Raw genomic sequence first — 16,108 nt, 5'->3', positions numbered from 1 at the left:
GAGGAATAAACGGAGATCGCCTCTGAAGATATCCACGGTCTGGGCCTCTTTATATCTACACAACGCAGACATCACTAGAGTCCACCGGTTACATACATACACCTGTAATTCCAATTACTTCCTGGGTCTAGTTGAATATATCAACGATAAAGGTTGGAAAGTTGTTTTTCACTCCATTTTGTCTTCAAACAATCCGACCTCTCGCTGGACTTCCTGCATTGGTAAACAAGATCTGAAGCAGCAGTATTCAACCTCAGTCCTGAGTGCTCAGAGGCTGTTTCTCAATACCAGGACGGCCAAGAATGGACTTGAGAAGGCCGTTCATGCCAAGTCTCCTTGAGAGAACATTCTGGCAAGATTGCAAGGACAGAGTTTGAGACATTCTGTTTGGCTGCTATTGTGCAGCATTGAATGTCCAGCTCCTGTCACCACTGACAGGAAGACACCAACATCACGTCAGATTGTGTTTGTACGTTTGCTTTGTAGTTTTACTTGGCATGTTCTGCACCCTTTAAATGTATGCTTCTTGTTTTAATTGCATGTTCCTCTTTTTGCTGTATTCTGTGAATAAATAAAATAAAACCGTAGTCAAAACTTGAGTTTTAAATGTCATCGGTAAGTGTTTTGATGCCTCTGTGCTGTAGGAAATCAGAAAACTCTTACCTGAAAAACAGGACAGCAACTCAAGCTTCCTCTTTTTTGCAATTACCTGCAACTTGTAGGAAATATGCAACGATACAGCAACAAGTGTCTTTATTTCTTTCAGCAAATATACCAATAATTTGAAATAAGAAGACAATAAATTTTGATCACCCTTCCTGCCTTTTTTAAACCCTCTGGAAGTTCAGGAGCAGCTTTCATATGTATTCACTTTGATAATCTAACACATAGATCCTGGGTTAATGCCAGTAAACTACAGTAAATTCGTCGGTCTAATTCCTGACTGTCTTAGGTACACTTACCAACTTTAGTAAGTACACCTGTTCAACTGCTTGTTAACACATATAGCTAATCAGCCAATCATGTGGCAGCAACTCAAACCATTTAGGCATGATGTAGACAAGGTCAAGATGACCTGCTGAAATTTAAACTGAGCATCAGAATGGGGAAGAAAGGTGATTTAAGTGACTTTGAACGTGGCATGGTTGTTGGTGCCAGACGGGCTGGTCTGAGTATTTACAGGGGTTTTCACCTACAACCATCTCTAGGGTTTACAGAGGATGGTCCCAAGAAGAGAAAATATCCAGTGAGCAGCAGTTCTCTGGGTGAAAATTCCTTGTTGATGCCAGAGGTCAGAGGAGAATGGCCAGACTGGTTCAAGATGATAGAAAGGCAACAGTAACTCAAATAACCACTTGTTACAACCAAGGCCTGCAGAAGACCATCTCTGAACCAACAACACGTCCAACCTTGAAGCAGATGGGCTACAGCAGCAGAAGACCACACCAGGTGCCACTCCTGTCAGCTAACAACAGGAAACTGAGGCTACAGCTCACACAGGCTCACCAAAACTGGACAATAGAAGATTGGAAAAACGTTGCCTGGTCAGATGAGTCTGTGACATTCAGATGGTAGGGTCAGAATTTGGTGTAAACAACATGAAAGCATGGATCCATCCTGCCTTGTATCAACGGTTCAGGCTGGTGGTGGTGTAATGGTGTAGGGGATATTTTCTTGGCACACTCCTCTTAGTACCAACTGAGCATGGTTTAAACACCACAGCCTACCTGAGTATTGTTGCTGACCGTGTCCATCCCTTTATGACCACAGTGTACCCATCTTCTGATGGCTACTTCCAGCAGGATAACACACCATGTCACAAAGCTCAAATCATCTCAAACTGGTTTCTTGAACATGACAATGAGTTCACTGTACTCCACTGGCCTCCACAGTCACCAGATCTCAATCCAACAGAGCACCTTTGGGATGTGGTGGAACGGAAGATTCTCATCATGGACATGCAGCTGACAAATCTGCAGCAACTGTGTGATGCTATCATGTCAATATGGACCAAAATCTCTGAGGAATGTTTCCAACAACTTGTTGAATCTATGACATCAAGAATTAAGGCAGTTCTGAAGGCAAAAGGGGTCCAACCTGGTACTAGCAAGGTGTACCTAATAAAGTGGCCGGTGAGTGTATGTTTCAGTGTATGTCATTTATTTTATCTTCAAATTAAAAACATACTGACAATGCTATCAGTTCCAACTGCTCACCTCTCTTCTCTTGAACACAATAAAGGACCATTTATTCAACATTTATTGACATGTAACACATAAAATCAAAAACACACATATCAGTGATTAAAAACCATCTTCAGGAACATTATTTCCTTGCAGACTCCAACAAATTCCAAATTAAACAGCATGTTTTCCTCTTTTTATCAGTTGTTTAGGCAACTTTGCAGTGGAAAATAGCCTGAAGAGAGTTGATATCCTTTTTAAGCTCAAAGTGAGTCTTGTTTTGTCTCAACTGCATTTGACTAGTCTGAGAGCACAACTGAAACTGTCCTAGATTAACCTAATCTTTGTGTAACTGGCCAGAGGGCTGATTTAGGGCTGCAGGTGTGCGGTACATGCAAACTAGTGCTTTAATTCTGCAGTGGTCACATAAACAGCAGTAGTCTGGGTGATGAGGCCTTAAAAAACACTATTGTAATAAAGTGGTGTCCTTGAGCAAGGCACTTTGTCCCCTTCAGCTCCAGGGGTGCTGACAACCATATCGCTTTCTGTTTTCCTCAAAGCCTAGCAACTATCCAAAATACAGGACTCACTGCATTTTGTTTTCCATAGTTACTTTGCTTATTCCATCCTCTGCCATTCAGCCTAAAAAACATTAGTCTAACTTTGGAGCCTTATTTAACCCCTTTCCCAGCAAGCGATACTAACATGGCTGGTACAAGAAACCACTGCCTTTGCTAGCTTAGGAAATGAGTGTGCCACATCCTCTTAAAGACATTAATTGTGGCCTCCAGTTATTTTCTCCGAGGGGCCTTGTGGGAACCACTGCACATACATCTCCATCCTTTTTGGACTGAGTTCATATACTTTGGTACCAGAGATAACAGTACCTCACAAGATGGCGCCCCCATCCCACACATACCTCCACATTCTCTATAAACACTAAAAAAAGTAACATAACTGTCAAACTGTGAGGTGAACTTTTGAAAGATAAACATTTTTTTCTTGATATAATTTATATTATTAAAATTTATTTTTGATTATTATTTAGATTTATTTTTTCTTTGCGTATATTCATATTCTCGTTTCTCTGTACCATCATCACAGTAAGAATATAGGTTATTGCCATAGACCAGTGATGCTCAACTTACGGCCTGTGGGCCAAATCTGGTGCGCAATAGGTTGCTGGGTGGCCCACCAACCATTTTCTAATTTACAGTTAAACTAAAGTGATTCAAACTAAGAATTTTGTAGTTTGTAGCTTCATGTCAGCTGCTTCCCCTGAAAGTGACTTGTAGCCTGTTGCTGTGTCTCCCGTGGTGCGACCACAGCATAAGCCCTGAATGTCCTCAAATCCTATAAACGCCCCTGCACACACCTGAGCTGTTGTAAGGCTGCTGCGACTGGCCCCTGGCCTCCTGTCATTTTGCAAAAGTGGCCCCACGGGAAAGCAAGTTGAGTATCACTGCTGAAGACTGTAGAAATAATAGATGTAGCCATCGTGACATTTCCCATTGGTTTGCAGACTCTTGTTTTGCCATCTTGGTTTTTGGAGCCAGAAGTGACCATATTTGGGCGAGAGGGTGGCGCTGTGGAGGATTGAGGGGTGGATCTGACTGAGAAGCCAAGGACACTATCGGCAGACTCCAAATTATGTATTGCAAAAATCAAGAGACTGTTCAGGCTTTTAACCCATTAAGCAGGACCACATCACGCCAGTTTTAGCCTCTTTCATGGGCTCCCTGTTCTTTTTAGGACTGACTTTAAAATTTTTAAAACTTTAAAATCTTATTAATTACTTCTAAGGCTCCTCAGGGCCCCAGATTACATTTCAGACCTGTTAGTCCCTTATGAACCTTTAAGTAGTTTGAGATCCTCGGGCTGAGGTCTTCTGTTTGTCCCAGAGTCCAGACTGAACACTAAAGGGGACAGAGGTTTTGCAATCAGGACCCCGACGCTCTGAAATGACAGCCCGAGGACACGAGGCTGTCTGAGTCACTGGCTTTGTTTAAGTCTCTCCTGAAAGCAGAAAGGAAACCCTGACTTTATGTGAGCTGTCTGTCTATTTTATTGCTAACTTATTGGTTTTAATGCCCATCTATTATCTTTATTTTATCTTTTACTAGATGACATTTTATGGCACGTTATTTGTTTTATTCTTCTTGTGTTTAATTTTATTGCAAAGCACTCTGTAGCTGTTTCGAAAGGTGCTATATAAATAAAGTTTATTATCATATACAGATAGAAATATGGTCCTGAAGATGTGCGTAAAGTAAGGCATATAGATGCATGCTGAGTTTATATCTGCAGTGTTTGTATATTTGAATGTTTTTTCAATAAAGATTGAAAGAAAAAAAAGCCTACATTGAAACACACATGAGGCCTGGCGGAGCTGCATGTATCCTGCTCTGAAGGAAGATGTTTGAAGTGGTTGCACGCGGCAGCGGAACCCTCCGCTCAGGTACGCGCAGCCAATAGGAGCGCAGGAGGGAGTGCTCAGCAGCGAAGAGGCGGTGCGCCCCGGCGCACACACAGCTCACCTTCAGATGGAGATGAAGTAGCAGCAGCAGCAGTCGGTCAGCAGAGCAGCAGCAGCGGCAGCAGCAGCAGCAACAGCAACAGCAACAGGAACAGCGTGTGTTCCGCGGAGCCGGAGCTTTCCTTCAGGGGGGACAGGTGACAGAGCAGACCGAACGAGCGACACTCAGCCGCCTCAGCGTGCATCGGTGGAAATTACTGCTGTTTCCTCCCCCCTCACCGCACACCCTCCGATTGCCTCAGTAGATGTTACTCAACTACATGCATTTCGATCTGATCTTCTAAGCCCAGTCCGCCAAGATGGAAAATGCGCACACTAAATCGGCGACTGAAGTTTTAGACAACTTCGGTGTGAACGAAAACACCGGGCTGACTCTGGAGCAAGTCAAAGTCAATTTTGAGAAATATGGACCGAACGGTGAGTACTTTGATATATATATATATATATATGTATATATTCCACCTTAATTCAACATGAGAGCTGGTGCGTATTTCAGCCTGTGACGATTGATTTGCAGGGAAATCCAACTGCTGCCGTTTCAGTTCAGGGTGTTGCAAAATAGTGCGCGTAAAAAACAAACCAGTGATATTCCCTGTGGCGCACAGTCAGTGGAAATATTAGTGGCACATTCATTGATGCACATGTGTTGAAATCATTCATTACACACCGGTTAAAGTTGACACATCTGGACATAGAGGAGAGATATCAGTACAAGTGAACTTATTTCACTTAATTAATTAATCCATATTTTTTTTATCCAGCTCAGTGCCTCGGGGTCATGTCAGGTCTCCTTTAAACTATGCAAGTGGCATGTGGTGCAGTAAGCTTTATTCTCATGGAAAAAGTGTTGACATGGTAATGTGCTTCTCATCACTGGCTGTCATGCCTGTATCAGGAAGTGCAAGAGCAGGCAGCAGGCTCACAGGCTGCTGGGAGTAGAAGAGGATGAGGCAGTGGAGATAATGAAACAGAAAATCTTGAACAACCTGTTTTCACTTTCAACAGTTGTTCTCCACATGGCATATACTTTCCAGTTCACATTACAGGACAGGGAAGTAGATCATGTTTAGTCATTTAACAATTTAGAGCGATTAGAGTCATAATAAGGGTTATTGCCCAAGAGGTTTTCACTTACAAGGAAAAATCCTTTGGTATTTGGCACATGGTAAAAACATAATTACAAGAAATGAAAAATAAAGCACTGCAGAAGTCAAGAAAATAAATATGGAAAAGAAAAATTGCAATAAAAATATGAAAAAGATAAAAAATAATATAACAAATATGTCCAATGTGACTGTTTTAGACTGACAACTGAGCAGTTTTTGCAGGGTTAAGATCACAAAGCACTAAAGATACCATTTACCAGAAGATATAACTTCCCGTGTATCTTTGCATTGAGTTCTGACCTGACATCACCACACCTTTCCCTCCTGGCCTGTCATTTGCATGTGTGGCCGAGCCGGGGAGCAGAGCGGCACATTGTGCCCATCAAACAGTAGCCCTTTTGTTGCAGCCAGCCACTCTACCCAGGGGCCTGTGATGACTTCATGGAAAAAAAAAAGCAACGTCTTGCCACAGATAACATCTCTTTCGCTTTTAGCTGTGAACTTCCTGCTTTGTGTGAGCACAGTACAGATACTGGAGGCAGGGAATACCCTTTTTTCCCTTTTTTGGGACTGACTCCAGAGAGGTTACCCACTGTAGCTGCTCCTCCACAAGCCAAAAAATAAGAGGAAGAAAGTGCATTAAATTGGCTTGTTTACTATTTTAGTACATGTCGTTGCAGAGTGATGTACGGCTGCTGAGCAGCTCCTTCCCCTCTGCTGCTCACAAACCGCAGACCTTGTAGTTGACTGCAAGGTCTCTGTGTGAGCCTTGATGTTTTGTTCCAGGGAGCGTCCACTCAAAGCTTGTTTGCGGGTGGTATGCTGCTTGCCTCGCTGACACTGACATGCAGACACAGTGTTTCACTCTGAGGCAGCAGGATCTTATTATCAGCAGGGTCATTAACCTTTAATCAACATGTCCATAAACAAGATGTCCATTGTGCATCTACACAAAGTCACTGTGCATCTGTTTGGACATGAGAACGCAAATAGGACGTGAGACTGACATGACCTGCTGTGATTTCACCGTCATCGCACAGCTCCAAGTGTCCTCCTCCTCAGAAGGAGGAGGTGCTGACATGCAGGGAGGACGATGTGACATGTGTGGCTCAGACTCCTCCGTGGGATTTCTGGGATGGATGAGAGAGTTAAACCACTGCCGGTTTCCAGAAACATCTGAGAAGTGTCAGCTGTTAGCTGTTAGCTGTCCCCACATTTAAAACATGATGAGTGCGTCTTGCCTCATTGCTTCTATAGATAACTTGGAAGTTGAACATATCGGGGGGATCAGATGTTTTGGCCTGGTTCACGTCATGGCGTCATCCATTCAAATTTAAACATACAGTGCGTAATTTTCTGCTACAGGACAGACAGATACCGTCATGCAGTCAGTTCCTCTACATTAGAATTCCTTCAGCGTATATTGTTGAGGAGGTTTTGCCCAGGTGCCAAATTGTCTGCGGAGATCTCCTCCTCCTCTGTAAAATAAATGGACCACATAATTTAAACTGGTAAAAACACTGAATAAAACAGTTTAATGTAACAAATAAGTGTTTTCTTCGACACTGTTTGGTCCATTGTGGCGGGGCTGCTAGCACAGCTCCTGCTAATGTGTGCTCTCCTTTTTTCTCTGATAACTAAAGATCCATATGTTTAGGAGAATTTTACTGAGAGCCAAATCATCCTCAGAGGTCTCTTCCTCTCCAAAACAAAGGACCCAGGTAATTGAAGCTGGTAAAAACACTGAATAAAGCAGTTTCATGTTAAAATCGGTGTTTCTCAGATGCTGTTTGGCGTGAAAGCGGCTGGAGCCAAGCTGCTGCTAACGTTTGCTCAGCTTGTTTCTCTGATAGCTTAAGATACAGATGCAGGATGACTAGATTCTGTCATCCAGTGAAAACATGTAGTTAGAAACAACCAAAATCTACAAAGTATATTGTAAAATTGTGGCTTAAAACCAGATAAAATATCAATTTATGACAGCTTCTGGCAAATAACCACAATCTTGATGCATACACAAATGGAATGGAATGCCTCTGAGGCGATGGCGACCAAATGACACAAACTGTGTTCTTGATTAAAACAGACAGCTTTTTTATGGTTAGAACATTGTTGGAAACATTTGGGATAATGTAAGCACACAACTCAACAATTATATAACAGTAGTCTAGTTAATTCACAGAAGTTACATATTACATCTTTAAAGCTAAGCTGTCTCATTAATTTGTTTAATGGCAGAGTGGCTCAAGTTCTTGTCTTATTAGAGATTATTGATTTGACGTTGCTGTTTATTATGATGCTCATTGGAAAGCACATAAAATGTTGGTGCGCTGTAAATAAAGACAGGTAAGTGCCAGCTTCATGTCGGCACTCTCATGTGCTGTGACAGTGAAACCCCGATGAGCAGCATCACAGTTTCTGATCCCTGTCTGAGATGTTGGAAAATTAGCATGGCTGCTTTTTCTATGAAGCAGTCTGCGCTGTCGCTGCAGGAAAGAAGGGGCTGACCTTTTATTCACACCTCTCATTTGTGGACTTCTTCTCTTTTTCTTTTATCTGCAACTTCATTCACACAAAGACATGTAGCTTATTTACCGAGAACTACAAGCACCTCAGTTTACAAGACAGTTCATCACTTTCACTGTGTTCTGATGTAGTAGAGGAAGTCGCAGGCCTCTGTCTCTTTGTGTATGTGGGTGGACCAAGAATGTTTGTGCTGTTACAGTTTGGGGTGTTTGAAGATTGTGTCCTGTGCACTCACACAACCTCAATTTCAAAGGCGCAATCCATTCATTAACAGAAAGGGCATGCTGTCCTCATGAGCAATCAACGTTTTGGAGGTGGGGTTTACCTCAGCAGCAAGTGTCAAAGAAGGTGCTGACGCACAGGTGAGGGAGCGCCCAGGAAAGACAGGAGGGTGTTAATTTATTGATTCCTCTTCTTTCTTTCTTTTAACATTCAAGAGAATTTTCTGCTTTATAATTTCGTGAATGACGCAGTCAAAGCTTCTTCAGACTTTAAAGTGTTAAATTAAGAGGCATTATTGATCAAAGCGTGTTAAATAAATTACTTGTTCGGCTTGAGAGCCTCAGGATGAGTCTAAAAATGTCCTTTGACACTCCCTTTATTTGAAGAGCTCGATTGCGCAACATATTCAGGTTGAACTACCTAGTGATGCATGTTGTTGCACCATCATGATGCAGTGAATATGATACAATATCAGTGACATCCTGCCCAACAACCAACCTATCTTCATCTGTTGGTTAGTGCACTCTGCACACGCTGAGCTTCTGTTGATCTCATATGTCATTTTAATTATTTTATTGATTATTAGATGTGTGAGCTTGTATAATAAACCCTCTGGCACCAAAAACATGTTTTGTTTTCTGTCACTGAAGCATCCCAGAGGTGTCTGATGTTACTGCTTGTAGGTAATACCATCCTCGGTGAATTACGCAACGTTACTGCACTTCCCTCACTCTGGTTTCTGCTGCGAATAATAATTACAACTTCCTCTAGTGGGATCTCACTCAATGCTGTTTTTTTTCTCTTCCTGTTCTGCAACTCGACATTAAAAGCAGCCTGACTTTACTCACTCCTGTGTTTGAAATAGACGTTTTGCCGCTTCCTGCTCCTCCTCCACACATAACACAGGTCGCACATTGCAACACTCTCTTGGCCTCTACTTCACTGTCACTTGTTCTGACAATTCAGTCCAGTTGAGAGTTAAATTGTGGTAACAGTGTTGGAGCTGTGTGGGCTGTAAAAAAAAAAAAAAAACAAAAAAAAACAGAGAGAGTTAAGTTGTAGAAAAGTAATTTGAAGTCCTTGGGGTGTTGAGTCACTTCCCTGTTCTAGTGGGCTCAGTGTGTGCCTGCCCAGCCGCCTTCAAAGGAGCTGTGATCCTGTTCTAGCTTGTCACTTGTCTCCTTCCCTCCCACCTCTGCATCTGTCAGTCACCATCGAACCCTCATGGTGAGATGATGTTGAGTCACTGCCGTCTGCTGCCCGGACACTCTGCTGCATCACGGCCCGCTGCGCTGGGGAGACGTGTACTCAGAGGTGTTTGTGTTTGAAGGAGGGGGCTGTGTGTGCACCAAGCATATGCCATACAGTATGTGTCTGACCTCAGGGCAGACCATGAAGTGAAATCGTGCAGTAGGTTGCATTGCCTGGAAAAATAAGTAAATACTATAAAAGCCATGTGTTTGGATGTGTTGTGGAAACCTGTTCCGCTTCACGGGGACAGGTTTGGCAAAGAGAAAACGATGAAGCCCAGTGTCAAAACAGAAAAGGACAAGAGGAGACATGAACGCTTCTTATCTCATTTACAGCAGTGGAATGTAACTAAGTAAATTTGCACAAGTACTATACTTAAGTACACATTCCAGGTACTTTTTTCCCCCTTACTGCAACTTTATACTTCTGCTAAATCTCAGAGATAAAAATTGGACTTTTTACTCCACTACATTTGTCTGACTGCTTTAGTTTCTTCACAAATGACAAAAACTGAAAGATGAAGTGTTCCTTAATGTGTTGAGAAAATTCTCCGACCTCTTAAGCATTTCTGCAAACCACAAATATGTTACATTTTTACATTTTATGCGTATCATGTCAATGTTTCTAAAGTGACATAGTATATAAGCTGACTTTGTCATCAGGAGGTGGAGGGGATGGTGGGTGGTTTGTCATCTTGGCGAGATGCCTGCCAAGCTGCAGACCACTGTTTGAGACCAACAAATGACAAAACTGGTTGTGTTTTTACTGAGACATCACTGCATTTCCTGCTGGGATGGTGCCACAAAAAGCTGTTGTTTTACTGATGCATCGCTGCATTTCCTGCTGGGATAGTGGCATGAAAAGTGGTTATTTTTTACCAAGACATCGCTGTGTGTCCTGCCGGGATAGTGCTACAAAAAGTGGTTGTTTTTCACCAGACATTGGTGTGTTGCCTTTCGGACTAGTGCCACGAACACCACATATTTTAAGCCTGAACACGACCCTTTCCTAACCATAACCAAGTGGGTTTTGTGCCTAAACCTAACCACATGTTAACCACTGTGTTGTTGAAACATAAAGTTCTAAATGTATCCACCACATATCAACCTACAAATGTTAGGTATCTGTGGTTTGCATTTGTTCTGGCCATTTGGTTGGAAACAAAAGAATATCACCAGATTTATTTGATGATATTCACATCAAAGAGGAATTTAATCCTGTTTGATAAAAGTGTAGGTTTTGAAAGTTACACCATCTTTTACAGCAACGTATACATTTGGTATTTGTGGGTGTATGTGTTATTTTTTTTAACATATTATTTAAAAAATGATTCCCCAGCTTGAAATGTTCACTAGTTTGGATGGCCTCCATCGCTGCAGGGCTCAGATCAGTAAAGTTGCAATGTACCAGGCATTTGATTGGATAGAAGTGTCGTTCTGGTTTCTAAACCCAGAATAAACCCTATAAATAGCATGGTGTTAACACAGATATTTCAGTCTGCCATTTGGGAGATTGCTGACTATTTTTCACAGCATTCAGCCTCTCCGTTGGCTACTGGGAGGCCGGGTGCCATCCTCCTCGCTGGCCTGTTGGGATGTTCAAAAAGTGGTTCTTCGCACAGCTGTGACCTTAAAGAGGAAGCTCCGAGCCCTGACGAGATACGAGCTCTGTGCTAATCACCTCATGCATGTCCTGCTCAGTTGACAGGCCCTTTTCCTTTTCCTCTGTAACTCGCCTCATCATACTGTGACTGCTCGAATGTGGAACAAGGCGCCTTTTTGGTTTTTATTCAAGCTTGAGTCGAATGTGCAACAAGCAGTATATGGGTGCACGCAGTAAAGGCAGAAACACACATATCTTATCTTTGAAAATCATCAGCAGTTTGTCAGGTGGTTTACGGTCGTCAGTGTTTGTGGTGAATGAAATTTCCTAATCAGCTTGACCAAAATGTGTTGAATTCAAGATTAACACGCTAGTCACTAAGAAATGGTTTGGTTCTATTTGTAAAAAATCCCCAAAATATGCAACTTAAATATTGATGTCACTTGCATGCAAAGAGACATGTCTGAGATTCTCTTCCAGGACGAATATGAGAGTGATGCTGCAGTTTAACTCCAGCATGCTGCTATCCTGTGCAACATCACGAGGAAAAATCCAGTCTCTTTTTCCCTGACCACAGCCTGATGACGTCAGAGACAGTCCAGCCAATGGGCAACCGCAGCAGCCATTGAGCCGAATCTTGTGTCATTTTCCGTCCTAATTGGCTAGAAAAGATAAAATCTCCACTTCGAAACTAATTCTCCTTTTCTGACACGACAGTCTTTCAGAGATTAGCCTCACAAAACTTATCTCAGTGCAGCTCAGTGCACATTTCCTTTCTGTGTTCCCGGCATGGGGAGAAGTACAGGTTGATCAGTTAAGCAAACATAGTAGCTAAAATAGTATTCATTGTATTGAGAGTAGCGTCTTCTCCACTGGTCTCTTTCCCTTTTATATTTCTTTGCCTCTCATTGAAATGAAACCATTATTTCCTCTCTTTGTCCAGAGTATACAACACAGCACTAAAGTCAGGGTCATTTCAGTTTGGGAGTCTGGATGTTTCTGCAGGTTTTAAACATTTGCCCCGTTAGTTGGGGAAATATATCTGCAACTTGTCAATCAAATAATTCAATGGGCACTATAATTATTCATGATAATAGTTATAAACTGTGCTGCACTTTTAATGAAGCATTACAGTTTGACTATTAATTTAAAACACTATTAATTTAAAAAGCTAAAAACAGCTCTTCAGCTGTCACAACATTTGTTCAAAGTAACTGTTTTCGGCTATGTGGCTCCAGGGATGGTCATGTTGGCCCACCAGTTTAGCATAGACTTAAAACCAGTATAACTTTTGACCATTAAACTTGGATGGATTGGAGCAATATTTCAGGAGGATGTATCCCTCTGACTTTTATGATCCCCCGAATGTGTCCTCACCATGAGGTAAACATGTCTGGTTCTGGTTTTCAGTGACATATTGCCACAGCTAAACTTCTCATGCAGTGACATCAGCAGGAAAAAATTTAGTTCGTCCAGCACTTTGGTTTATAATATAGTGCTGCAGTAATGAGACCTGGAAATGACTTAGCATTTTAGCACTCCCAGTTCCCTCGTCTTGATGTCAGTGGTTTTTTTTAAATGGGTTTGTGGTTATGGGCCTGAAATAAGGTCTAAGATATTTTCACCAGTTTTTAAGAGACATAAGATATTTCAGTAAATAACTCAACTTGTGAATTTTGAGGATGTTATGTGTCTTAATAAAGGCAAAACTACAGAGGTTGGCGGGAACATGAAACGTCATCAGGCTGAACATGGAAACTCATCTACTTATTAGTCCGACTTTATAGGCTTGCTGTGTCATGCTCTTGAAAACTGTTCTCACTAGTTCAGGTCACACTAAAGGAAAGGTTATTGTTGAAGAGGTGAGTGCCTAAAATCAAATTACAAGTTAGGGGCTTAGTGGTGGAGCTGTTAAAGTAAGGGGCCCATGGTATAGTTTGTTTAGCGCAGCATTAGGTTTTTACCTCTGGTGTTTGCATTTACGCTTCAGAAATCATACACTTGTGAACAAAACATGTAGCCTAAATATCATCAACTTTTGTTTGCCATGGACTTTTTTGCAATAATCCAGAATCCATTGGAGAAATCCCATTGGCTTTTTGATGAGGGAACCAGTGTGATGCTAACTTCTGGGTTGGAGTTATAAAAAACTTCATACCTGCACCACTAAATACTTGCAAAACTAATGACACTCCCATCAGCCTCACCATGTTGTGTTTAATGCTAACTGGCAAATTTTAGCATGCTAACACACTAAACTCAGATAATGAACACAGTGAACTCATACCTGCTTGGCATGTAGCATTGTCATTGTGAGCATGTTAGCTTGCCTGTGATAGCATTTAGCTCAAAGCACCACCTCGCAGAGCTGCTTGCTCTAAGTCCCTTTTTGTGTGAGCCTTGTATTTGAGTGCAGCAGCTTTAATCCAGTGTGAGAGGTTTGTGAGCTTATAATGACTGGAGAGTAGCTACATGTCATTATACTGCAGAGGAGTGATTAGTGACTTGGTACCGCTTCCTTCTCTGTCGCTGCTCTGATCCTCAGCGTGGCTGTTCAGAGGTCAGCGGAGCTCCAGAATATGCTCACACCAACACTCACCCACTTGACATTGCTGCGTAAGATTTATTCAGAGAAGGGAAGCCCTCCATTGACATTTATGTGAATGGAGGAAACATTGACTTTGTCAGACGTCTCTGCTGCAGTTACCTGCGATGCCTTCTGTGTAGCAGAGATAATAAGGTTAGCGAGGAGAACGGGGTACATTCATAATTCACATTTGATCTGGTTAATGCATTCGGAGCTTTTCCGGTGGGAGCCTACATTAGGAGAGTGAGCGGATATAGGAAGCTATAGTAGACTGTGTCATTAGGGGTAGCCGTCATGATATTTATAGACCGTTTCACATTCTCATGGTCAGTGGATGGAGTGGGATCCTGGAGCTGGAGCCAATTAAGCCCCTTTCCCATTGGACAAAAAACACACTAACACCTTCTTACATCTAGCTTTTGTATTTAATGTGAAAGGACGTAGTCGGAATTCACTCCCAAGACAAATGACTCTGCAATAGTCACCAGTTTTATCGGCTCTTTTTATCAGCTCCAGCTCTGATCAGCTCTGACTGGCAGTGCTGGAAATGTGACATGGGGTGGATGCACTGATGGATTACTTAACGGGTAAGGGCCCCCTGGCCTTCACTTGCAAGATATCACGTGAATTAACATGTACCGACCAAGATGAGGCTCAAAAAGACCACGAAGAGATGCAAAGGGACTGCAAGGAGACACAAATTGACTACAACACAAAATGGCCAAAACATTTAACCTCAAAGAGACACAAAACCACAAAGTTAATGTGTCTTGCGCTCAAGTGGGAGAGGTGGTGGGCCCATGGGTAAATGTGCTAATTTTTGTTCCTTTTCCAATGTGATGCAATGACGCATTGTCACCAAAGTCCATCTGTCTCTGTCCAAGCAGCACTCAGAAATCATTTTAAATTAGTCTGCACCGAATTTGAAAAACAAACAAACAAACAAACTGAATAAGTAATAGATATAAAATAGAAGGAACCACTGTAACATTTTCACTAACCTCCATGCTGCTTTCTACACTTTACTATGTTGTTTTCAGTGTATTCATGTAGCTGAACGTGACACACCAGAAAAAAAACAAGATAAAAGAAATGCATACTTGTCTACTGGCAACGGGAAAGAAGTCTATTTCGTATTTTTAGCGGGTTTTTGTACGTTTAAAAAAACCCTAATTTACACTAATTTTGGTGGAATAAGGGTATAACTAAAGCAGCGCAGGTCTTACTGCTGTACCTCCATGCACCCATTGTACATCCATGCACCCATTGTACCTCCATGCACCCATTGTACCTCCATGCACCCATTGTACATCCATGCACCCAATCTGCTTTTGCCTCCATGCACCCACTATACATCCATGCACCCAATCTTCCTATACCTCATGCACCCACTATGCCTCTCTGCACCCACTCTACCTAAGCCTCCTTGCTCACACTCACCCAGCTGGCTGCTGGCTATTTATCTGGAGGTTCTGGCATGCTAGCACTCATGCTAACTGTGCATTAGCAGCATCAGAATGTGTGGAGTTTCTGATTCCTGCAGTCACAACGTGCTGCATCAAGGCCCTGCTGATTGCATAACAGATATTCTTGGTCAGTTTTGACAGACACTGGCACATCACCTCGTGAATCGCTCGTTTTCAAGGAGCCTTCACAAACCATGTCACCATGGTAACTGCTGAAAACTTTCTCATGTTTGTAGTTTACACAAGAAGGGCCTGAACTCTAAGCTTGTTAATACTGATTAACCACACTGATGTGATGTTTAATCTGGGCTGTAATTTGTTAATAGACTTAGTCGGACTAAAAAGAGAAACAGTGAAAGCTTCTTTTATCAGCACATGGACTGCAGCGCGGCTAGATAGATGGCCAGTTTCCTGCTTTTCTTGCCGACTCTCTGGACACAGAAAGCAGCTCCCTGCTGTTGTTGGCAACTGTCTCCAGGAAGTGTCTCCCCTCTGCTCCGCGCTGCTGCGAGTAAACAAGCTCTTTTATTCATTGTCTGGGCGGGGAGGGAGGAGGGCAGGGGGAAGCGGGAGGTTCTGTAGGGACACAGCGAGAGAGAGAGGTGAAGTCAGTATTCAGGAATGTGCCT

General features: G+C 42.4%; 1 protein-coding gene across 2 annotated transcripts in view; it reads left to right on the top strand.

Annotated features, from left to right (window-relative positions):
• The first annotated feature begins 4,709 nt into the window (after positions 1-4,709).
• The window catches only part of atp2a3 (ATPase sarcoplasmic/endoplasmic reticulum Ca2+ transporting 3), a 71,336-nt gene continuing 59,937 nt past the window's right edge, over positions 4,710-16,108 (top strand). Inside the window, exon 1 of one of the 2 annotated variants that reach the window (XM_049592877.1) lies at positions 4,710-5,136. In XM_049592877.1, the coding sequence (XP_049448834.1) occupies positions 5,019-5,136 (118 nt within the window). In that variant the 5' untranslated portion in view covers positions 4,710-5,018. The remainder of the gene's footprint in view (positions 5,137-16,108) is intronic. The other variant, XM_049592876.1, reaches the window with a different exon arrangement.

Source organism: Epinephelus fuscoguttatus, linkage group LG12 (genome assembly GCF_011397635.1).
Source record: "Epinephelus fuscoguttatus linkage group LG12, E.fuscoguttatus.final_Chr_v1".
Lineage (NCBI taxonomy): Eukaryota > Metazoa > Chordata > Actinopteri > Perciformes > Serranidae > Epinephelus > Epinephelus fuscoguttatus.
This window is presented reverse-complemented; position numbering and strand designations above follow the sequence as displayed.